This window comes from Prionailurus viverrinus, chromosome B4, assembly GCF_022837055.1.
Source record: "Prionailurus viverrinus isolate Anna chromosome B4, UM_Priviv_1.0, whole genome shotgun sequence".
Classification (NCBI taxonomy): Eukaryota; Metazoa; Chordata; class Mammalia; order Carnivora; family Felidae; genus Prionailurus; species Prionailurus viverrinus.
The window spans coordinates 41,262,722-41,288,282 of NC_062567.1; the positions used below are offsets into that span (position 1 = coordinate 41,262,722).

The window sequence follows — 25,561 nt, forward strand, 5'->3', positions numbered from 1 at the left end:
GGAAGAACGGGATCCCTAGAACATTTTTTCCCCCTTCAAGCCATTCTTAATGTCACAATCCCAATAAAATTCGAAGTACAGGATTTTCATGGTTGCAAAGAACTGCTCAGGAGAGTCTGGCTTGAAAAGAACACCCGGCAATCTGCCGCGTTTCTCCCTCCACCCCCCCTTCCCCGCGCGGTCCGAACGCCGGGGGGCGGGGCGGGGAGGCGGGACGTCGTGACGTCACAATACCAAAGCGCTGCCGAGTTGTTTTTGTGTTCCCAGCTCTCGGGAAAAGCCGCTGGGATTTCTCTACCTGGCCGGCCCCTACCTGCGTCCGAGGGGACCCGACATCCCTTCCGAAAGCTCTGCCAAGCTGCGCAGCGACGGGAGCTGACATTTCTGAGGCAGTTCTGATACCTATCGGAGTTGGGCAGAGGGAAGCGCGACCGGAGGGACGCAGCCATCAGCGACGGCGGCAGGCCCCGTCCGGGGATCTTGGAAACACTGCGGTCCATCATGAAGTTCCAATATAAGGAGGACCATCCCTTTGAGTATCGGAAAAAGGAAGGAGAAAAGATCCGGAAGAAATACCCGGACAGGGTCCCTGTGAGTGTAATGGGAACGGGGAGGGGGAGGGGAAGGCGATTAGCGGGGATCGTGGGGACGAGGGAGTGTGATGGCAGCCCTCAGGCACAGAAGAAGGGTGGCCCCTACGGTTACTGAGCCCTGGACGCCCTTCACTGCAAGGAGAGCCGGTGGAATGGACATGGTTGCGGAGCTTTTGAAACCCATCTCCCCGGGGCCCGTCATCGTTAGAGCTGACCGCATCTTTAGAGCGGAGCCTACGTTTGAGTGACTCAGCAGGATTCAGAGATGTTCAGATTGGGATGTGTTCAAAATGCGGCCCTTTTGTGAGAGGAGGATCGGGTTGGGACCACACATCTCCCTTTGAGATCGCAGGGAAGTCGTTCTGGAAATCATTTGATGCAGTGAGGTCTGCGCCCCTCGATTTCTGGCCTTAGATGCTTCTCCCTTAAGTTGGCTTTGGCCCTCATAACATTGGGTTTGGGAGGGAAAGGTTCGGAAGCCAGTGGATTCTTCCTTTTATTCCGTAAGAATTAGAAAGCGGCGGGGGGTGGGGTGCGCACCACAAGACAGGCCTGGCCCAGAAAACAAGGTCACGTTCTCTGCGCCACGGCCCGATTGCCTCATAGTTCTTGGCTCCAGGGGCATGTGTGGGGGCAGCCAGCCTCCCCCCCCCCCCCCCGTGCTTATTCGATCAGATTGTACCTGGACACAATGCGGAAGGACTGAGGCCGGTTTTTTTGTTTGTTTGGCTTTTTTTTTTTTTTTTTTTTTTTTCGGTTTTGGAAGCTGATTTATGTGGCTAAAATTAGCGCAGGCAGTGAGGAGGAACAGAAGAAACATTGAGGTAGCTTTCTGCATCCGGGCGTTTTTTCTATCATCCCCTCCCCCGCCACTTGCCTGGTTTTTCTCCAGTGTGGGCTGCGCAGCCTGATTGCAAGGCAGAAGACTTTGAAGTGTGATAGAGCAACCCCCGTTGGGTTTGGGAGATGGAGGCGCATTGTACTTTTTAATTTCAGGCAGGGACATCGGGATAAATATTAGATGCTATGTACAGGTAAGGTGATTGTGATAATCTGATATGCCTTCTTGACCTGCAGGTGCTCTTTGGGACTCTTCTCCAAACCTTCCCTAACTTTCGCCGCGTTACAGCTTCTGGAAGCAACTTGGGCCTTATGTCAGCAGTAGAAACCCCTTACGGTCCTTTTGTTACGAGGAAGCAAGACATTAGGGCTGTTCCATTCCCCCAGGAATTGCACACAAGAGTTTTTGGCTCGAAGGGGAAGCTAGCCCTATCACCCACCCAGTAAAGGATCCTTCACAAATTATTTGTTATGCTCCCTGGACCTTGGATGACTGCTTTAAAAGTTTCCCCCAATTTTGTGGTCATAGTGATCCTACTCTCTTATAATATTTTCAAATGACAACTGACTCTCATTGACTGGTCATGTACTCTGTCCCTGGCAATGTGTTACATGCTCTGACTTTATTCTCTTAATCCTCACACGGTTGCGATCGCATTCTACAGAGGAAAGATCTGAAGCACCCAGAGGTTAAGTATCCCCGAAGGTTTCCCGTGGCTGGTGTGTGGCAAAGCTGAGATTCTATCTCTGGTTTCTCAACTTCTCGTACAGTTCTATTCAACAGAATTAAGCAAGCATGCCCTGTGTGCCTCGCACTGTTAGGTGTTGGAAATCAAGAACAAAAACATTGTGGCCCTCACAGTCAGAGTCCTAATGATGCCAGAAAGGTAACCCGCGGAGCAAAATGACTACCGTTTTATTCAGAACTCTCTTATGGAAGCTCTGTTCCAGTAGCTCTGCCTAAGAGGGACAGGGACAGACTCTGAAATGGCCCTGTTCCTACCTCTAGTTAAAATTCCCATGTATTTCTTCCAAACTGAGCACTTCCCATTTCAATCATTTACGTGCGTTCACCCAGAATATTTCGACTAATCCTCCCTGTTCTTCTCCAGCTCATTGTTTGGTGTGAAATGTTTCACCTCTGTGATAATTTTTAAGCTCTTAGAACCATTACTCAGATCTCATGGCTCCTCCAGTTGGGTTTTCACCAGTTTATAGGCCTCCCAGCTGCTCCCTTAGGTGCCCAGGCTGTGAGTGTCTTTGCAGTTGTGATGCAGGAAGACAAGCTCTCCTTTCTGAGTTGTGAGATTCGATTCTGGTTCTGGGCAGAAGCCTTAATCTTGCTGTTTACAGAAAAGAGGGTTAGTGTAAGTGATTTCTAAAGCCCCTTCTCGCGGGACCATTGGTGTTACCAAAGCAATCACGTACCCTGACTGCTCACATAACTCAAATGAGGCCCGGCCTTATTTCTTAGCTACCATCCAAAGGAATAGATGTGCTCATGCCTTGAGAGGGCAGGGTTTCTGGAGATCTTAAATTATCTTCATAGCTACAGTGTATCGAAAACCTGCAACATTGTAGGAAATCTTCAGGAACAGATGGTCTGGTTTTTAAAAATTTGTGAAGGGCCCTGTGGAATATCAGGCAGGTTGCACAGAAGAAGAAAAAAAGAAACTGACAACCAGAGAGGAAAAGCATCTAGCCCAGGGCCCATGAGTAGGGTTGGGATTCTTGGAAACCTAGAATCTTTTCTGGTAAGCCCTGGCCTTAGCGATTACCCCTCTTTTTCCTCTCCAGATCCCAGCCTCCTGTCCCGGTGTCTTATTTGCAGTCTATTTTATTGTCCTCTTTTTCTGCTCTCGTGCTTTGCATCACTTCTTACTGATGGGAGCTGACAGGTCTCAGGGTTCCTTGGAGAGACAGTGCTAGGCTCCCTCTCTTTCCCTTTGATTTCCTTAGCCTTGTCTTGCCTCCTGTCTGTCCTCATTGTTGGGCCTTCACCGGTCTCTCCCTGAACCTCTTGCTACTTTTTCTTTAAAATTTCTGATTCACGTATTTTTCTTTCCTCCGGTTTTTATTTTTAAATTTTTTAGTGGAACTGTATCCTTCTGGTCTTCCTGGTACTACCAGATTCTTTTTCTCCAGACACACAGAATGATGTTTTTCACTATTTTTTTTTAACGTTTATTCATTTTTCGAGAGACAGAGAGAAAGCATGAGCAGGGGAGGGGCAGAGAGAGAGAGGGAGTCACAGAATCCGAAGCAGGCTCCAAGGTCTAAGCTATCAGCCCAGAACCGGACACAGGGCTTGAACTCACGAGCAGTGAGATCATGACCCGAGCGGAAGTTGGACGCTTAACCGACCGAGCCACCCAGGCGCCCCTGTTTTTCACTATTTTTTTTAAACTTTATTAATTTTGAGAGAGTACCAGCAGTGGAAGGACAGAGAGAGAGAGAGAGAAAGAAAATCCCAAGTAGGCCCCGCCCCATCAGTGCAGAGGCCCATGTGGGGCTCGAACCCATGAGCCTTGAGATCATGACCCAAGCCAAAACCGAGAGTCAGAGACTCAACTGACTGAGCCACCCAGGTGTTTTTCACTATTTTAATGTGTTCCCTTTCATTTAATAGCTTCAGGCACCAAGTCCCTCCCTTTAAGTCCATCCTTGTATTTAGAAACAAATCTTCACATATTTGATGGATGACTCAAGTTTATTGTATCAGTACCACGACTGTAAAAGAGGTGTTGGAAAGTTCTCTTCCTTTAAAAGTCACTGGAGTACTGTGGCTGAGAGGAGTGACCTTTGATCACACAGTTCCTAGGGATTCTGTTACTTCTACTTCTAGAACTTTTCTGTACTTGCCATATCATTAGTCAGGATGATTGTATTTTCTAAAGTAAAAATCTAAAGCCACGGCTCTACAATAGATTTTAAATATTTGTAATTTCAATTAAATCATACAACAGATGTAAATACTAAATAGGGGCGCCTGGGTGGCTTAGTCGGTTAGGTGTCCAACTGTTTGTTTTTTTTTTTTTTTTTTTCAACGTTTATTTATTTTTGGGACAGAGAGAGACAGAGCATGAATGGGGGAGGGGCAGAGAGAGAGGGAGTCACAGAATCGGAAACAGGCTCCAGGCTCTGAGCCATCAGCCCAGAGCCCGACGCGGGGCTCAAACTCCCGGACCGCGAGATCGTGACCTGGCTGAAGTCGGACGCTTAACCGACTGCGCCACCCAGGCGCCCCAGGTGTCCAACTCTTGATAGCGGCTCAGGTCGTGATCTTGAGGTCGTGGAGATTGGGCCGTGTTGGGTTCTGCCCTGGGATTCTCTTCCTCTCTCTCTGCCCCTCACCTGCTCATGAGCCCGCGTGTGTGTGCTCTCTCTCTCTCAAAATAAATAAATAAGCATTAAAAAATTGTAAATACTTGTAATTACATAAACTTAAATATATTATTTAAATTACTATTTAAAATTTTATGCATAGAGTCTTTAATTTTTATATACCTTCATTTTTTTCTCTTCATTACAGGACCATGTGATCTTTAGAAAATTTGAAGTACTCTAGAAATATTTGATGTGGACGTTGAAAAATCCCGTAAAATAAACAATCAATATTGATAAATGGGTTATTGTAGTGACTCCCTATTACAGGGTGTCTTACTATAAGAACTATTTAGTACTTCTTTGGTAGAATCAAACCATGCCTCGAACGTGTTTTTTGGCAGTCCTTCTTGAAAATTTTGACAAAGTATAACACTTAAAGCACATTACCTATACCTTGAATAAATGGCATTCGTAGGAAAGAATAAAACTAATAGTTACTCAGGGCCATCTGAGGAATGAGCAGTCCTCTCACTGCTCTTATTAAATACCAGGAAGTATAGATCCTGTGCCTGACAGGTAACGTGTAATCACTTAAAATCAAAGTTCTCTAGGGGCGCCTGGGTGGCGCAGTCAGTTAAACGTCCGACTTCAGCCAGGTCACGATCTCGCGGTCCATGAGTTCGAGCCCCGCATCAGGCTCTGGGCTGATGGCTCGGAGCCTGGAGCCTGTTTCCGATTCTGTGTCTCCCTCTCTCTCTGCCCCTCCCCCGTTCATGCTCTGTCTCTCTCTGTCCCAAAAATAAATAAACGTTGAAAAAAAAAATTAAAAAAAAAAAATCAAGGTTCTCTTTACTTTCCATCACGTGCCTCTATTCTCTTCTTACTGTAGTAAAATGAACTATAACCTCACTGAGGAAGCCCACGCCCCCATAGGTTTTTGTAAGAGGTAAGGGGGAATAAGAAATGGGAACGTTTTAATGGGTCTAGACAAACTCACTTCAAATAGGAGAACTGTAGGATGTGGAAGAAAAAAGACTAGATTCTGTTCTTTCTTCTCTCCTCCCTACCAGGTGATTGTGGAGAAGGCTCCTAAGGCCAGGGTGCCCGATCTGGACAAGAGGAAGTACCTAGTGCCCTCTGACCTCACCGGTAATGCCTTTTCCCTCTCCACATGCTCCTTTCCCGTGGCCTTTTTGGTCCCGCCTGCATGCCTGAGATTGTGGGGTTGAGAGAGGGTAGAGTTGAAGAAGGAGGGTGGGATTCTCCAGATAGTTGGGGAACTCAAACAGGAGTCATTGCTGGTTCCCTTACGCATGTCCTGTCACGTGTCTTGTGTGATTTAGACACAGCAGAAGGCACGACATTGAAAGCAAAGACCAGATGCCTCTCACTTAAACCACTTACAGTCAGCTTTGTTCTTGTGCTATTCCATTTATTCCGAAAGGAAAATCAGAGGGAAGATCCCATTTTAGAGAGTCTCAGCTGAAGACTTGGTCTCTTCCAGCTACGGTTTTTGGTAATACTTTGTGTAGACACTGGGATTACAAAGAACGTATTAATTCTTCACCCTAATGATCCTTAATGGAAGAACCAGTGAATCCGGGAAACACTGGGAAGATTTTGTAGGTGCGTTTGCCAGCCTTCTAGAACTTTTTCGGTATGTTTAATAGAAGGTACAGCATTGAACCCCACTTGTTACCCCAACTTTGGGATGAGTGATCATACTGAGATTACCGGAGTCCAGTAGACCTCTCCCCCAGCACTGGTTTGTCATAGGGTGCAACTGGGATAGAAGTGTGTTTCAGATTCTGTTTGGACAATGATAGACTATTTCAGTCTAGATGCATAGCGTTCCCTGAAAGTCGTCCTCCGGCTTTGAATGAAGATGCTAACGTTACTTCTGAAATCAAGTAAAGCATCTGGAATTGAGTAAAGAGGGGAAGGGTTGAATAAGCTTCTCTGTGACCTGTCAGGGAATAGGGAGGCTCCTTCGAGTTGCGCTTTCTATTTCTAAAGCTGTAGGACAGTATTTGGTTCTGCTGAGATTTGATCTAAAGCTGGTACTTAAAGGGAACCGGTGCAGAATTTTTTTTTTTTTTTCCCCTGGGAATTACCCTTCTCGTAATCCCTTATTTTCCCAAATTGCCTTCTTTCCTTCTTCCTTTATCTAGTTGGCCAGTTCTACTTCTTAATCCGGAAGAGGATCCACCTGAGGCCTGAGGACGCCTTATTCTTCTTTGTCAACAACACTATCCCTCCCACCAGCGCCACCATGGGCCAGCTGTATGAGGTAAGCGTCCCGGTCACAACAATACTGTGCAGTCTGCTGTTTTCTAGCCTTTGTTCCAGTGTCCGCTGATAACACACCCGGGAAGTGGGGCAAGAGGTGTTACTTACCTGTATCGCCTTACACACGGCGGTGTGAGGCACTGGGAGATTCGATGTCACTTGCCCTTTAGGGATTGAGCAGCCTACTAGATTCATTGTCGTTGAATTCTCAGTTTTGCCTTATTCTGGTGTGGTCGTCTTGGATCGTCTCTGTTGAAACCGTAAGCAGTGGCTTCTGATTGCAAATTCCAAGTGAAATTCAAAATTCTAAGGCAAAGCCTTTAAATCGATTCATTCGTCTTAACAGATAAACTCGGTTGGAGGGAACAATTTACGTGATTCCGTTTGCTTGAATTGGTAAAGTGTCAGAATCTAATGAGAAACCTGTAGAAAAACACTTTGTCCTGCTGTATCACCCAGTTATGTACCTGTATTCCTTAAATGATTTCATATGGTACTGCCTCCTTTCTGTGCTCGGTTAGCGAGTTGTGTAAACTTCTCCAACAATCTCTTAATCTCATTTTTATCCCGGAGCATATATTCCCTGTTCGCGTATATTCTGGTGTCTGTATATTTTTGTATCTGTGTTTCCCTGGCTAGAGTAAGCTTTCTTAAGGGTCGTGTTCTTATCCCGATACTTCTCCGTGTCGATGCTCTCCCCTGAAGGCTTTTTGTGAACTCAGAAGCCGAATGCCAGTCACTTTTGTTTGTTCTTGATTCTTCTTTTCGTGGAGTCTGACGACGTCTCCCGTACCTCCCTTACCAGGGTGTGTGAGGCTCGGAATCCTAAGTAACGAACGTGATGTTTTCCAACAGTCCTCTTGTCTCTTCCCTCAGGACAACCACGAGGAAGACTATTTTCTGTACGTGGCCTACAGTGACGAGAGTGTCTATGGGAAGTGAGTGGCGGAAGCCGGCAGATGGGAGCACGCGGACTCGGGGGGAGGGGGAGGGGCGTGTGTGGGACTTGGGGAAGGAGAGGGAGGGCTCCCACGGTGGAGGAGACAGAAGGGGAAGACCTCTGGAAACACTACACCACGCACGCCGTCATCGTATTTTCACATGCCCAATTGATGTTTTTTCGCTGCTTCCTCGGCCCAGGGGGAAAGCATGTCAGGACAGAGCTGTTGGCTTGGCTTGGATAGAAGAACGGAGATGATTTAATTTTCACATTTCGGAGTAAACTTTCGTGTCACCTCGCAGAAGAGGCAGGAGGCGGGCAAGTTGGGGCCAGAGATGATTGGGGACCACCAGTGACTTCCTGCTCTCCCTCCTCTTTGGGCAGAGGTTCTATTTTTGACACTTGCACAAGATAGGTAGAGAAAGGGGCTGCGGATGTTTTAGGACTTCTGGTAGTAGGTCATTCCTAGGGACCAAAAGAGACCCATTGTAGTTAAAACATTGTGACCCTGATCTCCCGTCTCCACACCTCCCCCATCCCAGTCGTTATCCCACAGGGTGCTGATAGACATGGGGCAGACATTTAGATGGCACGTTCTCCCCACTGGAAAACGGGGGCCAGCCATGAGGGACGTTATGGTTATGAATATGGTTTCGATAGCATTAAACTGGAATTGACCAAGTTGGGCATCTCTGTCTAACCTGCTCTCTCTCTGGTGCCCCTTATCCCATACCTACCTTGGACATTAATGAGCCACAACCATTTCCAGTTACGGGCTAGAACCACCCCTTCAGCATCTCCCAAACTTGGCTCCACGTATAGGGGACAGAGTTGTCTTTAGGATGGAAGGGGCAGGTATGAGGTGAGACCGATGGGCCACACCTCCCACTCAGCCAGGATTCTTGCTCCCTTGTTGCTGTCCCTTTAGTCCCATGCACACCGAAACGCTAAGTGATGGCCAGCTGCTTCCTTACTTTGGTTTTCATTGACTGCAGCTGCTAGTTAGGAAAGTTTGAGGGGATGATTTAGTAATTCATGGGGATTCTATTGATTCTGAGTATTTTCACTTTGGGGATTATATGGGTGGGGGTGGGGAGCAGGAGTGGCACCCAGTCATGACATTTCAGTTCATCTCTGCTAATGCAAAGGGTCCTTCCTGTGGGTGAAATCTGTATCAGTTCTGTCAGCTGCAGATTCTTGTGTAATGAAGTTTATGCTGTCAGGCCAAGGAAATAAAATAATTGCATACCTTGAAAACCAACCACGAGTTCAGAAATGTTGCTTTTATTGAGTGTGTATTAGAATAGATGGCGTGTGGTCTGTGAGCAGGAAAGTCTGAGTGAGGGCGGCTGCTGGAAATGAATGCTCCCAGGGGCGCCTGCGTGGGTCCGTCGGTTGAGCTCCTGACTTCCGCTCAGCTCATGATCTCCCGGTTGGTGGGTTCGAGCCCCACATCACGCTCTGCGCTGACAGCTCAGAGCCTGGAGCCTGCTGCAGATTCTGGGTTTCGCTCTCTCTCTGCCCCTCCTCCACTTGCTTTCTCTCTTTCTGTCTCTCTCAAAATGAATAAACGTTAAAAATATTTAAAAAAAAAAATGAGTGCTCACACAGGGCCACGCATAGACAGGTTTGCTCAGCTTTCCAGTGACCGTGAGTTACTATTCCACGGCATTTGTGGTGGCCAGCGATGCAGGCTGCATCGGTGACCATGTGCGTGATTTTCTCCCCTGCAGATAACTGCGATGTTAGTGCTTTACGTGTCTCCCAAAGCTGATGCTGGCACGCCGCCTGCGTGAGAATAGAGGCGGTCGGTGTGTGCTTATTAAAAATGCAGATGTCTAGGCCTTGTCCCAGATTTCGCTGACTCAGAAGCTCCGCGTAGGCGTCTGTGTTGTTAATCAGCCCCTCGTGATTCTGCGGCACATCGATGGAGAGGCTTGCTCTCTGTACCTCGTTTTGTTCTAAGTCCCAACCAAACCCGTTCTCTCTCTGTCTCCATCCAAGTGGTGTCTACCTCTGTTGACTTTAAAAAAAAAAATTTTTTTTAAGTTTATTGATTTTTGAGACAGCGACCGAGTGGGAGAGGGGCAGAGAGAGAGAGAGAGAGAGAGAGAAGGAAACCCAGAATCAAGCAGGCTCCAGGCTCTGAGCTGTCAGCACACAGCCCGACGCGGGGCTTGAACTCACAAACCGTGAGATCGTGACCTGAGCCGAAGTCGGATGCGTAACCAACTGAGCCACCCAGGCGCCCCTAAGGTGAATGCTTAAAAGCAAGGAAATACGTGTCAGACCCCAGTTCCCCATACGCATTGGGAATAGTCCATTGGGAATAGCTCCTGTACTGCAGGAGACTCGGGCCATTGCTAAACCAAAGTAGTAGTTAAGTTTGGAGGTTCTTCCAGAGGTCGCCTTTTAGCTCAGTCTGTTTACCTGGATATGCCTGGTGGAAGAAATTTGGGACATTACATACCATTAAAAAAAATTTTTTTTTTTAATGTTTATTTTTGAGAGACACAGAGTGCAATGCAAGCAGGTGAGGGTCAGAGAGAGAGGGAGACACAAAATCCGAAACAGGCTCCAGGCTCTGAGCTGTCAGCACAGAGCCCGACGCGGGGCTCGAACTCCGGGACCACGAGATCATGACCTGAGCTGAAATCGGACGCTTAACTGACTGAGCCACCCAGGCGCCCCCATTACACACCATTTTAGACCAACCCTCTGATTTTATAGTTCCGTAAAGTTGAATCGTAGCTAGGTTCAGAGGCATTGCAGTGCCGTGATTGGGTGTGATGCTGTTTCCCGAACAGTATCTCTCAAGGTGCCTCCAGTGTTTCCCTGCCGGCAAAGCTTTAAAGCTCAGGCTGTCTTGTCGGTCTTGAACTGAAAACAGTTCAGGAAATGTCTTCTCGTTACCCTTGGCCTCCTGTCCCAGCTAAGATTGACTTACCCTGATGCTTTTTTTCTGGAGACCAAGGTTGAATGGTGTGTCAAAAAGCCCATTCTTCCCTTGGAGACCAGGGCGGCGTTAGCATCAGAGACGAGGGAGTCCTTTGCTTTTGCCCTGTGTTTTGGAAGATCTCAAATCCTAGCATGTCCGGTGAGCCGCGCCGTGGGTTTCGCAAGGGTAGCCCTGATTTACGTGCATCGTCCTGATTTATTAATGGTTTCTTACTTCACTGTTGAAGGTTTCCCAGTGGACAAAATATACAGTCAATTCTTACACAAAGTAAAAAAAAAAAAAAAAGAAAGAAAGAAAAGAAAAAAAATGGAGGTTTATTCCCCCCATCACCAGATAATGTCTGTGCCATCCAGGTACAGCATGACCCAGTACGGCTCTTACCCTGTGTGGGTAGCAACTAGAAAAACAAAAAACAAAAAACACCACTTCTGAGTGGCAGACTGCAGTGGTTCATAGCATTTCTTTTCCCCCCGTAGGGCAGAATTGGTTTTTTTTCCCTTTGCTGTAGTGAACAGATTCTTCACTTCTGGAAAATAAACCAGCCGAGCAGTTGATTCCATCCAGTGTTCGCGAAACTTGTTTTTGTTTTTCAATAAAATTTATTATTTTTTTAGTGTTTATTTTTGAGAGCGGGAGAGAGAGTGCGAGTGGGGGAGGGGCAGAGAGCGAGGGAGACAGAGGATCTGAAGTGGGCTTGGAGCGAACAGCAGAGAGCCTAGGGTGGGGCTCGAACACCCTCAGATCAGGACCTGAGCCGGAGCCGGACGCCCAACCGACTGAGCCACCCAGGCGCCTCGACACTATGAAACTTAATACACTATTCGTGTTTTCTTTTGAATATTTATTACTGTGACAGTTCTGCGCAGGCTCCAAGCCTTCCTCTTTTTTTTTTTTCCCTTCTCCTGCATAAAACCACAAATTGTTTTCCGAAACTGGCCTCGGGTGGCTCTGAGCCCCGGGTTGTCACTTCAGTGTAACCCTGAGTAACTCAGCTGTGCCTAGCCCTTGTGTGCTACCCACCTCCTCACCCGCCTTGCTGTCTTACCTGGAGATTACTGTGTTAGGTCTGCAGTTTGGTCACCTCTAGCCTGTGGCACGCTCCCTTGCGGCTGACTCAGCGCTCTGGAACTTTCTCAGCTCTTTGGATACATGCTCCAAAAAAAAAACCCCAAACCCCAGAAACACAAACATAGGCGTCCCTGTCTCAAAAGCTGTGAGAGACTGTGGTTCCTGTCAGCCTAATTACCCTGTTAGGTCCCAGGACCATTTTTTTTGTTTTGTTTTGTTTTGTTTTGTTTTGTTTTTTTGTTTTTTCCCACCTTTTAAAATGATTATTCTTACACTACGGGCCCTCGGGTACTTTATAAATATAGACGTGCAGATTCTTTTCATAGTTCGAAGTAGCAGGAGGTGATCCCCGCTAGCAGTAGGTGACATTTCAATATGCCATCGTGTAGGTGTGCATATATTTCAACAGTGGCTAACGAAAGGCCTCAGTCGTTCTGGTGTATGTCCAACGATGTGCTGGACCGTTTGTTTTGACAGTTCTGCTTTTTGACATGGTAAGGCTGTTCGTTTCGGACCTTGAGGATTTTGCTTGAGAGGTACGTAAGCACCTAAAACTTGCATAAAGTGATGTTGAGCTCTTGGGCGGAGGGATGAGATGCATTTGCTTATTTTTGCACATCCGAGTAGGTTCAAAGTTCCCTCACATCGTTCAGAGAAAGCGCGCTGATTGCCTCTTGCTTGGTATTTAAAGACCAAGAGTAACAAGAAGCCCTCTTTTAGGTGCCGGCTTGGCTACCGCCCTCCCAAGTCGTTGCTTTGCTGCATCTCAGAACCACCCTGCACACCCTCTTCGGTGTTTCAACAACCTGCACCCGCTCACTGCTTTCCCCACTTGTCTTTTCCGCTTACCACGGATCACCTTCTCACGCCTTCTCGAGTCTTCTCACCAGAGAGTAAGTTCCACAAAGGCAGAAACTTCGTGTCGTTCGCTGATTTACACGGACCGGTCAGAACCGTGCCTGACATGGTTTGTGCTCAAAAATAGCGAAAGGCTCTGATAGGACAGAGGGTTTCGGTTCAAGGACTAGGTAATTCTATTAAGAACTGAATTATCCCCAAAAGCGCAGATTAGAAAAGGGTCCCTCGGGGAACTCTGGGAACCCCTTGGAGCTTACTGGATCTCGGGGCAGGAAATGGGGCTCCAGTCTCCCTGCTGTCAGTTCACTAGCTCTGTGACACAGGCCAGTTTTGTCTCCTGTTCAAATGAAATTCTGATTCCCTTTCCTCTCAGAGTAACAATTGGATCTTAGGTTGTGGTGACTGCTCAATCCTTGGCAAACCATTCAGTGGCATTATTGCCTATGAGGAGTAAGTTTCATTGAAAGTGACAATAGCAGGCTAGCTGGGAGAACAGTGTAGGTTTTCATTGTTTTATTTGTTGGTAATACTGACCATTTATCCTCAGTAATGTTGGTCTCCTTCTCCTCGGTAGCCACTAAAATCGAGACGTGGGACAGAATAGCTAGACCATTTTTCAGCTTTATCAGGCTGGAACCAATATCATTGTGTGTGTGTGTGTGTGTGTGTGTGTGTGTGTGTGTCTGTGTGTATGAATATTTATTTTTTTGCCACACAATTATGAAATGTCCAGACAAAAATCCATCACGGTCTACACAAGTTAACAAACTCCCATTCATTAGTTTTTGGGCCACCCAACGCAGAATTTTAAACGTCGGTCTTCCAAGGAGGCCCTCGGCTCCCGGGTCTGGCAGCCGGAAGTGCTGTGGGGTGCACCAGAAGCGCTTCCTCCCTTCCAAGGGCGACCCACTGCCCCGCACAACTAGTTCCGGGGGGATGGCACGTGACGGTCTTTTGTCTTGGTTTTCTTTTGGTTAACTTTATAATCCCCAAATGGAACGTCCCTGCAGCACCCACACTTCTTAAATGTAAGTGACCAAGAAGGAGAGTTGAAGGAGAGGAGGAGGGAAAGAGAACAAACCTTTAGCAGCCAGTAATTATGCATGAATCACAGTGCCACATACTTCACGTTTTCCCACTGAATCTTGGAAAGAAAACTCTAGGGTGAATATTTTAATTCAACTGGACTGCCCGACAGGAAGAAGAAAGATTAATTTTTCCAAGATCCAATTGCTAATGTGGAGCTATATAGCTAGATTCAAACTCAGGTCTAATTGCAAATCTCATGTACGGGTTCTCACCATGGTCAAAGCAGATTAGAGCCTATTAGTAATTTCATGTGAAGTTTGATCAGATTAACGACTGAAGCTATAAAGCATTTCAGTTTCTATCTGTGATGGTCCCCTGTCCTGTAACTGAATTGTTTCTGCTTGCATTTTTACAAACACACCAGGTAATTTTATACCTCAGTCTCTCTCCTTACATTCCTCCTGTGCTATCTGCCTCCCGAGCTCTGTCCAGGAGTAGTACCTATGTGAAGAGTAGATTAGGTACAAGGACAAGTAATCCTAAAACTAAACTAACAGTGGCGTAAACAAGATATTCCTTCCATTCTCGTGTGAAAAAAGTCCAGGTTTGGGATACTGGTGCTGTCTCCTGAGGCCCAGGCTTTCCTAAACCCTCTGTTCCTTATCAGTTGGGTGTGCTACTCATCATTAAAGTCAGAGGCAACATCTCTGCAATCGGGTGGAAGTTAATATCCAGAAGAGGCCGTAACATACAGGTCAGCTTATCAAGGAAGGTTCCCTGAAGATATTAAGGAAGATGCACTAAATTCTACTGGCTAGAGCCCAGTAGCTTAGCAGCCCGGTCACACCTACTTGCAAATGGAATTGGAAAATTCAGTCTTTATCCTAGGTGACCATCTGCCTGGCTCAGAATTTCATTACTATTGAAGAAAAACACAATGTATACTCCTCTCTGAACCAGCTCCTAGTAATACCTTCAACATTCTCTTGGAAAATTTGGCAACATAATTTTTTTTTTCCTAAGGTTTGTTTATTTTTGAGAGAGAGCACCCACAAGTGGGGGAAGGGCAGAGAGCGTGGGGCACAAACGATCCAAAGCAGGCTCTGGGCAGACAGCAGCGAGCCTGATGCGGGACTCAAACTCAAAGAACCCTGAGATCGTGACCTGAGCCGAAGTCAGACCCTCAACCGGCTAAGCCACCCGGGTGTCCTCCAATGTGATTCTTGGTGCAGTTACTGTATCCTCTATTGCTGTACTCTTGTTAAAACATCCATACATTTTATTGTATTAGTTTTGCATGTATTTTGTTTTAAACATATCTTGCTTCCCAGATTGTATTTTTAGTCCCTCAAGGGCTGGAATCATACCTTTGTACTTGGCTTTTGTACCTGGTAACCAACAACCGACTAGGAGTTAATGATTGTTAAATGAAGGAATGAATACATAAGCATATGGATGCTTATACCAAGAAAATGAAGATTTACCTATTAACTCTTCAAGCATACCCATCTGAGCTGTTCCATTTAATGTAGACATTTCTGGCATTAATTGCTTAACCAAGCAACTAGGAATCCTTTTATCTCATTAATGACATGATTTTCAGTAAAATTATATGGGAGACATACTATAAGATAAATTTAAAATGTATCATTGTGATGTAATTAAGAATTAACGAATGTGTTTAATAACTGCATAGTAATAAAAAAGCATTAACATTCTTAAATTCCCAGAGTCCATTTTATTAGTAGCATAATAAAGATTGAGTTATTTTCATGAACATAAAGTTAATACCCCACTTTCTTTTTTTCCACCTTGACTAAAAAAGTCATGGACTTAGTGGCGGGTAGGTATTAAGATTAGTACTTTTGTTTTTAAAAATTTTTTTTTTAACATTTATTTATTTTTGAGACAGAGAGAGACAGAGCATGAACAGGGGAGGGTCAGAGAGAGAGGGAGACACAGAATCGGAAACAGGCTCCAGGCTCTCAGCTGTCAGCCCAGAGCCCGACGCGGGGCTCGAACTCACGGACCGCGAGATCATGACCTGAGCCGAAGTCGGCCGCTTAACCGACTGAGCCACCCAGGTGCCCCGAGATTAGTACTTTGGATCTTTGTCTTGATCCTTTCTTTTGTTTATAAGGCATTTGAGACAGAGGTTAAGTGATTTCAGTGTTCCCTGTGTTAATAATTTCCAACCTGTTTTGGAAAGTCATTTATACTTTGTGTGCATATTTGTATAATTTTTTTTATTTAAAAAAATTCCTTTTTAATGTTTATTTATTTTTGAGACAGAGAGAGGCAGAGCGTGAGTGGGGGAGGGTCAGAGAGAGAGGAAGACACAGAATCTGAAACAGGCTCCAGGCTCTGAGCTGCCAGCACAGAGCCCCACGCGGGGCTGGATGGAACTCACGGACCCCGAGATCATGACCTGAGCCGAAGTCGGACGCTCAACCGACTGAGCCACCCAGGCGCCCCTGTGTAATTTTTTAAAAATGCAACTATATATTTAAACCTACCACATGGGGAGCCTGGGTGGCGCAGTCGGTTGGGCGTCCGACTTCAGCCAGGTCACGATCTCGTGGTCCGTGAGTTCGAGCCCTGCGTCAGGCTCTGGACTGATGGCTCAGAGCCTGGAGCCTGTTTCCGATTCTGTGTCTCCCTCTCTCTCTGCCCCTCCCCCGTTCATGCTCTGTCTCTCTCTGTCCCAGAAATAAATAAACGTTGAAAAAAAAAATTAAAAAAAAAATAAACCTACCACAGGGACTAGGACAAGTAACTAAAGAGTAAAATGTTAGAAAGAATCTTAAGTTCGAAAGAATTTTAAAAGTATATATAATCATAAGAGTTGATTTTTTTAAAAATAGTGTTTATTTATTTTGAGAGAGAGAAAGGCCGAGGGAGAGGGAGGCAGGATCCAAAGTAGCCCTACATTATTGGCGCTGAGCTCTACGCAGGGGTTCGAGATCATGACCTGAACCGAAACCAGGAATCGTACGCTTAACCCACTGAGCCACCCAGGTGCCCCAAGAGTTGAGTTTTGAGAGATGTGGCCGAGACAGCTGTGGTCCCCCCGAATCCATTTCCTCTTCTTCCCTAGTGACAGGTGTCTTAGGAACACGGCCATGCGAAATAAAGATTAGATTTTCCTGCCCTACCTGCAAATCTGCAGAAATATGCTAGTGACTTTAACCTCTGTGAATTTCAATTTCCTCATTGGAAAATCAGAACTAATGATGCCTGCCTCTCAGAATCACACAATTCTATAACGTTCCCCAAATCCCGTCACTTTTTCTTTAATGGTTCCTCTACCTCCTTAAGACCCGGATTAGGTTGAATTCATCTTTGGATCTCAGTACCTGGCTCGGAGTGCCTTTTTGTTGTATCTGGGATGGTGGCAGACTTCAGCAATACAGACTGAAGCAGATTGGGCTTTTTTCATATCCTCAATATTAAATACACATCGCAGAATTCTCCAGCTAGCGGGTGAGGCTTCCTTGGAAGCAAAATTACATCTTCAAAGCCAACCAGAACCAAGGGTACCTCGGTAAGTTACTTCCTCCTTACTTCCTCCTTGCTTCTCACTCCAGCTCCAGCTCATGTCACTCTGCCCCTCGCAGCCTATGCTGTAGCTTCCGTGGCTTTAGTTCCTCAAACTCACCAAGGGTCCCACGACGTCAAGACCTTCTGAAGATTTATCTAGAGTATGTGTCCCTGAATAGTAGCCAAGGTTCCCCAGAGAAGCGGACCTAGTTGGATTATCGAGAGAGAGACAATGTTTCCTTACAGGATACAGAAGTAGCTACCCTGATCCCTCTTGTTCTTCATACCTTGTCCCTGGAACAAACGTGAACAGTCGAAATAGTAACCGGGGTTCTATCTTCAGTTTTTATGCATCGTCTTCTGCTTGAAGCCTAACATTAAAAATGCAGTTATTTGGCAAGAGAGGTATATCGGGGAACACCCAACAGGAGGAAAAAGGAAAAACAAAAGTAGCGTCTGCAGTAGCGAAGGCCGAAGTTTGTGCTGATCTGCATTTCCTCTTAGAGGAGACGCTTGGCGTTTTGTGCTGAGCCACATCTGCAAGCATGTTTCGCCCGATCCAATCCACTCAACCGCAGCCCCGGAGGACACAGATGTCACACGTCCCGCAGGCAGGGCCGGCCTGTCTACTGTCTTAGCACTCCTCTGCTTTGGTAGAGCATGACATTCAGCAGAGAGAGCAGCAGGCAGAGATTTTTTTTTTTTTTTTTTTTGCAAAGCTCCTGAAAATAGCTGCAAGATTCTCGTGAGCAAGGCTCATCTGAAAATCGAAGGCCGTTCTTTGTAACTATCGGTCGCTCTAGGCCCTTCCCGGCAAAAGACAGGAACGGCGTCTCTGTGCTCCTGTCCGGGCAGGGTCTCTACCCTCCCCCTTTGACTGGCAGAGCTGCACCTGTTCCACTCCGGGCCCCCTGCGACGCCCGAGTGCTGAGCCATCAAATCACCGACTCACCTGGATGGAGTCTCTGGCTTCGCCCTCTCTTTATTTAGCTATTGATTTTTCTCCGCTGATAATAAACACACACATAATGTTCGCCTTTGACAAATCTTTTACAATCCCGGGGCCTTATTTAACCCTTGCAACAAACTCACGGAGTCCGCATTCCACATTTTGCAGATAAGGAAACACTGTCAAAGGGTTTGTGTCCCATGGGTCTGGGACAGGCAAGCATGCTCACCTTTCTGAATCTTCTGTGTCTCTGTTTTGTCATCTATCAATTAGGAGTCGCTTCAAGCGATGTTAATTACACTTCCGACCACAAGGTGGCAGGACGGATCCACTTAGTTTCTAATGTCTAATGGGGCCATCTCAAGAGAGTAAAACGATTTATGCATGGTTTTAGTCCTAGTAATTGACAAGAGGAGGGATTCCCATCCAGAGCTTGTATTTTCAAATGCCGTGCATTTTCCCTTTTATTGATATATAGGCATAGGGCATGCTTCCTTCCTAAAGATGTGTTAGGAGGATGAGAAAAAAATTCTAAGGAGAAGCTACACCAAAAAGTCATCAAGGAGGATGGGATGGTTTGACTGGTGGTTCTCAAGTTTAAGAGTGCATCAGAATCACCTAGAAGGCTCGTTAAAATACTCTTGGGGGCCCCATCACGAGTTTCTGATTCCGTAAGTCTAGAGAGGAGCTAGAATTTGCATTTCTGTAAGAAGTTCCCAGAGGATGCTGATGCAACCGGTGCAAGGACCACACTTTGGAAACTACGGTAGCAGAAATCAAAGATGAGACCATCCCTTACATAAAGCACATGCCCAACCCTCCGTGAATTAGCAAGTTGCAACATGGCTAAACAATGCTTCTCTGAGATGCGTGAAACTACCTGCATCAGATTTGTCTGGGTTACGTGTTGAATTGGGAGATTACTACTCACTCCAAACTTACCAGTGTGACTTTCTGAGGGGCAAATACCGAAAACTGCATTTTAAGCCAGGTTTTATGTATGCAGCTGGAATCTCGAGAAACACTAGGTAAGTGTCATCCTTGCCAGAGTATGAGAGGAATTCACAATTAGTGTAGTAATGTATCTAGACCCTAAAAGGAAAATGAAGACCAGGAGACTCATTTGGGATTTTTTTTGTTTTTTTGTTATTTTATTTTATTTTTTTTAGATCAGATTTATTGGAGCCTGTCCAAGGGACTTTTTAAAACTTCTATTTTAGGTTTCTCCTAGTCTTTTAATATTATTTTTTATATCTTTATGTTGAGAGGGGGGAGGAGCAGAGAGAGGGAATCCCAACACGGAGCTCGATCTCCCAAACCATGAGATCATGACCTGAGCCAAAATCAAGAGTCGGGTGTTCAACCGACCTAGCCACCCAGGCACCCCTCCTAATCATCTTTTAAAACTTAGATACTATTGGAGTGTTGTAATCTGCCGTCACGTAGGGGGACTTGTTTGTACATCACTGAGCAAAATAACCTGGGGCTTTGTTACCACGTTGAAGTAAAATCACCATCCATCCTACCGAATGGGGTGAAGGGATACGGTATGTTCATTCCTGGCTGCACATAAATGAAGAGTTTTTTTTTAAATTTTTTTTCAACGTTTATTTATTTTTGGGACAGAGAGAGACAGAGCATGAACGGGGGAGGGGCAGAGAGAGAAGGAGACACAGAATCGGAAACAGGCTCCAGGCTCTGAGCCATCAGCCCAGAGCCCGACGCGGGGCTCGAACTCACGGACTGTGAGATCGTGACCTGGCTGAAGTCGGACGCTTAACCGACTGCGCCACCCAGGCGCCCCTGAGGAGTTTTTAAAAACCACTAATACCCGGGTCCCACTTCAGTGTCACTCCTGGGAAGGACAGGGGAAGGGCCTAAGCATCTTTACTTTTTACCATCCCTTCAAGGGACCTGTGTGTAACCAGGGTTGTGAACAATTCATTTGGTTGCTGTTGTTGAACAACACATCTGTATCAGGTCTGGAACGAGGATCGTCTCTCTTGAATTTGCTTAATTTTTCCTCTGTGTGGCAGACATGGGATAATTCTTGCCAGATCCACATTTCCTTCTCCATCAAGTCTTACCGCGCTGCAGACCCTAAGACAACCCTAGTCCGTGAATTCGATTTCTGCTACAGACAAGTAGGGAGTATATAGCCTGACGCTTCTTGCAAATCTTTAAGGAAATAAGCCACCCCTCTTTTGTCAGCAATGCCTTTGATGCTATTTTCATCTGACTGGAAGACTGAGGGACTAAGCTGCAAGGCATCCCGGTGCCCAACTCTGTCACAGCTAAGGGGGCCACGTTTCTGAAACAATTATGTTTATTACACTTGTGGCCACAAGGTGGCGGGCCAGATCCACTTAGTAACTCAAGGCCCTCCGTCAGTCGCCAAAGGTTGTAGCTATCATATTCCCATTTGTCACTAATAAAAGAGTGTGTTGCCTATCTGTAACCAAAGACCACATAATCTTATATGAACATCGTAAGAAATATGAAAGATCATCTTGTTTATTTACTGTCAACTTTCTTTTAAAAAAAAAATCTTTTCCCAAAGGGGAGATGCATTACACATTTTTAATTGCTATTCCAACTCTGGTGTCTCTTTCAGAATCTAGATAAATGCTAACATTCTTATCTCAAACGCATGGAAACGTTTCTTCTGGAAAAAATTAACAGTGATGTATATCTAAGAACTCAGTTGCTGAAGGAAATAGAGGTCTAGATAAGAGGAAACAATGTAACATAAATCTGTTCCCTCATTTGTTTTGTTTAAGCTCTTAAAAGGTAGGAAAAAAAAGCAGAAGACCAAAGATTTATAAAAATTAAAATGCTTTGTTTCCTCTCTGACTTTTGCACCTCTGAAAATATTTCCCTCTGTAAGAGGCGAAGCTTTATTCGTGGCCTATTGTGGCAATTCACAAAGCAGGTACCAGTGATAAATTCTCAGAAATGTTTCCCAAACTGATTTTGCTCTCATTTCTTCCACCTATGCAGGCTTAGAGGTTAATAATGAAGAACACCCTTAGGCTAAGGTGGCTAGCAGAGGGTGAGACAGAGAAAGAAGGGAAAAGAAAAAGAAATAAACATTTTCAGCATCTTTTTCCCAAATGTGCTCTACTCCTTTGTTTAGAGATTAAGCTTTTGTATAAGGATACGAGGACCCAAACCGCATCTTGGTATTGCCTTAAAATAGAAAAAATAAAATAAAATAAAAGGCTCTTTCCGTAGTCAAGAGAAAGACAGATAACATGTTTTCACTCCTATGTGGAGCTTAAGAAACTTACCAGAAGACCATGGGGGGAAGGGAAGGGTAAAAAAATAGTTACAAACAGAGAGACAGGGAGGCAAACCCTAAGAGACTCTTAAATACAGATAACAAACTGAGGGTTTATGAGGGGGGAGGGGGAAATGGGAGCACTGGGTGTTGTATGTAAGTGACGAACCACGGGAATCTACCCCCGAAACCAAGAGCACACTTTACACACTGTATGTTAGCCAATTTGACAATAAATTATATTTTTTAAAAAAAGAAACCTGTAAAAGAGCTCTCAGTAATTAAAATATATCCAGTGTTTTTGTAAAAAAAAAAAAAAAAAAAGAAAGAAAGAAAGAAAAAAGGGAAGCAAAATAAAAATTAAAACATAAAGGGGCGCCTGGGTGGCTCAGTCGGTTGGGCGTCCGACTTCAGCTCAGGTCATGATGTCACGGTTTGTGAGTTCGAGCTCAGCATCGGGCTCTGAGCTGCTGGCTCAGAGCCTGGAGCCTGCTGCTGAGTCTGAGCCTGCTGCTGAGTCTGTGTCTCCTTCTCTCTCTGCCCCTCCCCAACTTGTGCTCTGTCTCTCTATGTCTCTCAAAAAATAAATAAATGTAAAAAAAAAATTTTTAATAAAAAAAAATCCTCTGAAGCCATAAAATATATACCTAAGTAACGTTTATAGTGTCCAGATCTAAAGAGATTGCATATATACAAGAGTAGCCCTCTGCTTATCTCTCTAACCACATGCATCGTATGTCAATTGCCTCTCACTAATTCATCTTGAACCACACTGGTCTTGCATCTGTTTCTGGAACTATGCTAAGCAATTTCCTGCCTCAGGGCTCTTCACATGCTGGTATGGTTTGCTAAACTGCCCCTCAGCTCTCTGTATGTCCTGCTCATTCTTAGACTTTGTCTTAGCTTAAATGCTGCAATCTCTGATCACCCAATTAGTGATTGTTCCCTCCACTGCTGCTCTGAATCCCAAGCCCTTTTTTTATTTCATTTATGACACTATTTGGAACTTGTATTTTTTTTTTTTAATTTGCCTTTTTACTTAAATTTTGTAATTTCTTTTGTTTGGAAGAATATAGTCTCCATGAAGACAGAGATCACATCATTCATTCATACATTTTGCCACTTGACTATTTAATTTTTATGTATGAAGTGTTGCTTATTATGCCATTAACCAAGCAGTAAATATTTATTAAAAAGTAACAGCATCTCTTTAGAAGGAATTCCCTCTTGTAAAATTTTCTATCTATGAATTGAGAAGTAAATAGTAAGAGTTGACACTCTTGAGGTGCCTGGTGGCTCAGTTGGTTAAGCGTCCGACTTTGGCTCAGGTCATTATCTCACGGTTCATGGGTTCGAGCCCTGCATCGGGCTCTGTTCTGACAGCTCAGAGCCTGGAGCCTGTTTCGGATTCTGTGTCTCCTTCTTTCTCTGACCCTCCCCTGTTCATGCTCTGTCTCTCTCTGTCTCAAAAATAAACATTAAAAAAAAAAAAAAAAGAGTTGACACTCTTGAATTTAACCTAAGCAGATAATTTCACTTGAAGCTCAATGAGAAAGAAATTTGAGGGGTGCCTGGTGCCTCAGTCAGTTAAGCATCCGACTTCCACTCCGGTCAAGATCTCCACAGTTCACGGTTCAAGCCCTACATCGGGCTCTGTGCTGACAGCTCAGAGCCTGGGGCCTGCTTCAGATTCTGTGTCTCCCTCTCTTTCTCTGCCCCTCCCCCACTGTGCATGCTCTCTCTCTCAAGAATAAATAAACTTAAAAAGATTCTATTAAAAAAAGAAAAATCTGAAATTTGATAAATATGCCTATTAAATAAGCAGTATATATGAAAAAAAAGAGAACAATTAATTGACCTAATGATTTATATTTGTGGATCAAATACCACAGAACTGGAAACATCCTAGCCTAGAACAGAAATAATCTAGCATACAATGTTAGTTTAACAAATACAGTGATGAATTGAAAGTTGGTGAGATGAGACAGAGTCAGTCCATTTGGGATCTAACTTAGGGGGATATTCCAATCTGAACATGTGATTATAGTGACCTTTCCTATCATTACAGTGGCGAGAATCTGATCTGACAAAAGGATAACAATGAGCAGTTTGAAAATCACATTTGTGGTCTCTGGGCCTAAGATTTTTCCGGTTCATTCACCTGCGCAGGCCTTCAAAAATTTGAAAGCGAGTCTTGGGTCCTCACCTAAGTATTGCTGAGTTGTCTAAGAAGCTCAGGGCTTCTGGAATGCCTAACTAGGAAGACTAGCCTCTGCCAGAGCCTTTCCTGTTACCTTACTCCTGTTGTTTCTGCCATAGCTAGTCACTTGACTGTTTTAGCATAATTTAACAAGATCCAAAGATGTGTAGTCAGTATCATACACCTAAAGTAGACTCCTACCGGGCCAATGGCCAAGGATAGGCAGGGGAATACAGGGCAGCTAGCTATTCAAAGAGCATCTATTATATAGCAGGCAAGCTTGGGACTAAACAGAGGCACCTATATAACTAATCTCTAGGCGTATGAGTTCTAAGAACCCCAGGGACTATGAACATAATGGGAAAATGGCTTTCTCTGTGGAGGCAAAAGATTCTAAAGGTATAACCCGCTCTCTGGGGGTGATACCAGGTCAGCTCCACCATTTCTGGTCTATTTGGTAGTGTGACCATGGGTTCTGACCTTCACAACTGACCCGCTGTCTCTCCATCCTTCTAGCATTATTGTAATGCAGCTTCTGTAACAAAACTTCTATTTTATTTACTTTTTATTTATTTATTTTTATTTCTAATGACTATTTTATTTAATTTTTAATAGATTTTTTTAACTTTTTTTTATTCATTATTGAGAGACAGAGAGACACAGAGCAGGAGCAGGGGAGGGGCCACGAGATGGAGAGACACAGAATCGGAAGCAGGCTCCAGGCTCCGAGCTGTCAGCACAGAGTCCGTCGCGGGGCTCGAACTCACAAACAGTGAGATCATGACCTGAGCCGAAGTCGGACGCCTAACCGACTGAGCCACCCAGGCGCCCCCATTTTATTTTTTTAATGAATATAATTTATTATCGAATTGGCTTCCATACAACACCCAGTGCTCATCCCAACAACTGCCCTCCTCAATGCCCATCACCCATTTTCCCCTCTCCCCCACCCCCCCCCATCTAGCCTCAGTTCTCTGTATTTAAGAGTCTCTTGTGGTTTGCCTCCCTCCTTCTCTGTAAAACTTGTATTTTAGTTTTGTCAGTTTTAAGTGAATTAATTTGCTTCCTCTAAAATTATGAAATCACAGTCATGTATGCAATATGCTGGAGGTGTTTCTTGTGCATCATTTATCCATCCCGGAAAGTGACCATGGAGGCTCTGTGATTTAACATCAAGTATGTACATGCGGGGCACCTGAGTGGCTCAGTCAGTTGAGTGTCAGACTTCGCCTCAGGTCATGATCTCCTAGTTCGTGGGTTCGAGCCCCGGCGTCGGGCTCTGTGCTGACAGCTCGGAGCCTGGAGCCTGCTTTGGATTCTGTGTCTCCTTCTCTGCGCCTCCCTTGCTCGTGCTCTTTCTCTCTCTCTCTCCTCTCTCAAAAATAAATAAACATTAAAAAAAATTTTGAGAAAAAAAAGTATGTATGTGCAATTAGCCACCCTGATCCAAGGCTCTGGAATAGTAATCACATAGTCAGAGAGGAGTGTTTAAGTATCGAAGGATCTGCCAGCTGGACCCACCCTCTACTGTGATGGCCACTGACTGGTAGAGTTGAGGTTAAGTATATAGGTTCCAAAGCCAGGCTGCTTGTGTTCAAATCCCAGCTCCTACACCTGCTGGCTGTAAAACTTTGGGCAAAATAAACATGCTCCCTGCATTTAGGGTGCCATTTGACAAATGGGGATAGC

The 25,561-nt window shown here is 45.2% G+C and overlaps 1 protein-coding gene across 1 annotated transcript; it reads left to right on the forward strand.

The window, feature by feature from the left end:
• Nucleotides 1-223: 223 nt before the first annotated feature.
• Nucleotides 224-9,250, forward strand: GABARAPL1 (GABA type A receptor associated protein like 1). The gene is made up of 5 exons (XM_047867943.1): nt 224-591; nt 5,831-5,909; nt 6,932-7,050; nt 7,926-7,987; nt 8,190-9,250. Exons 1-5 carry the CDS (start codon nt 502-504, stop codon nt 8,245-8,247), a joined length of 408 nt encoding a protein of 135 aa, XP_047723899.1. The 5' UTR covers nt 224-501; the 3' UTR covers nt 8,248-9,250.
• The last annotated feature ends 16,311 nt before the right edge of the window (nt 9,251-25,561 follow it).

What these genes read in the sequence shown, in the direction of transcription:
- GABARAPL1 (XM_047867943.1), top strand. Translation starts at nt 502, where the DNA reads ATGAAGTTCCAATATAAGGAGGACCATCCCTTTGAGTATCGGAAAAAG. An exon ending in AATACCCGGACAGGGTCCCT is followed by an intron (nt 592 to 5,830) that starts GTGAGTGTAATG and finishes CCTCCCTACCAG; the next exon opens with GTGATTGTGGAGAAGGCTCC. An exon ending in AGTGCCCTCTGACCTCACCG is followed by an intron (nt 5,910 to 6,931) that starts GTAATGCCTTTT and finishes TCCTTTATCTAG; the next exon opens with TTGGCCAGTTCTACTTCTTA.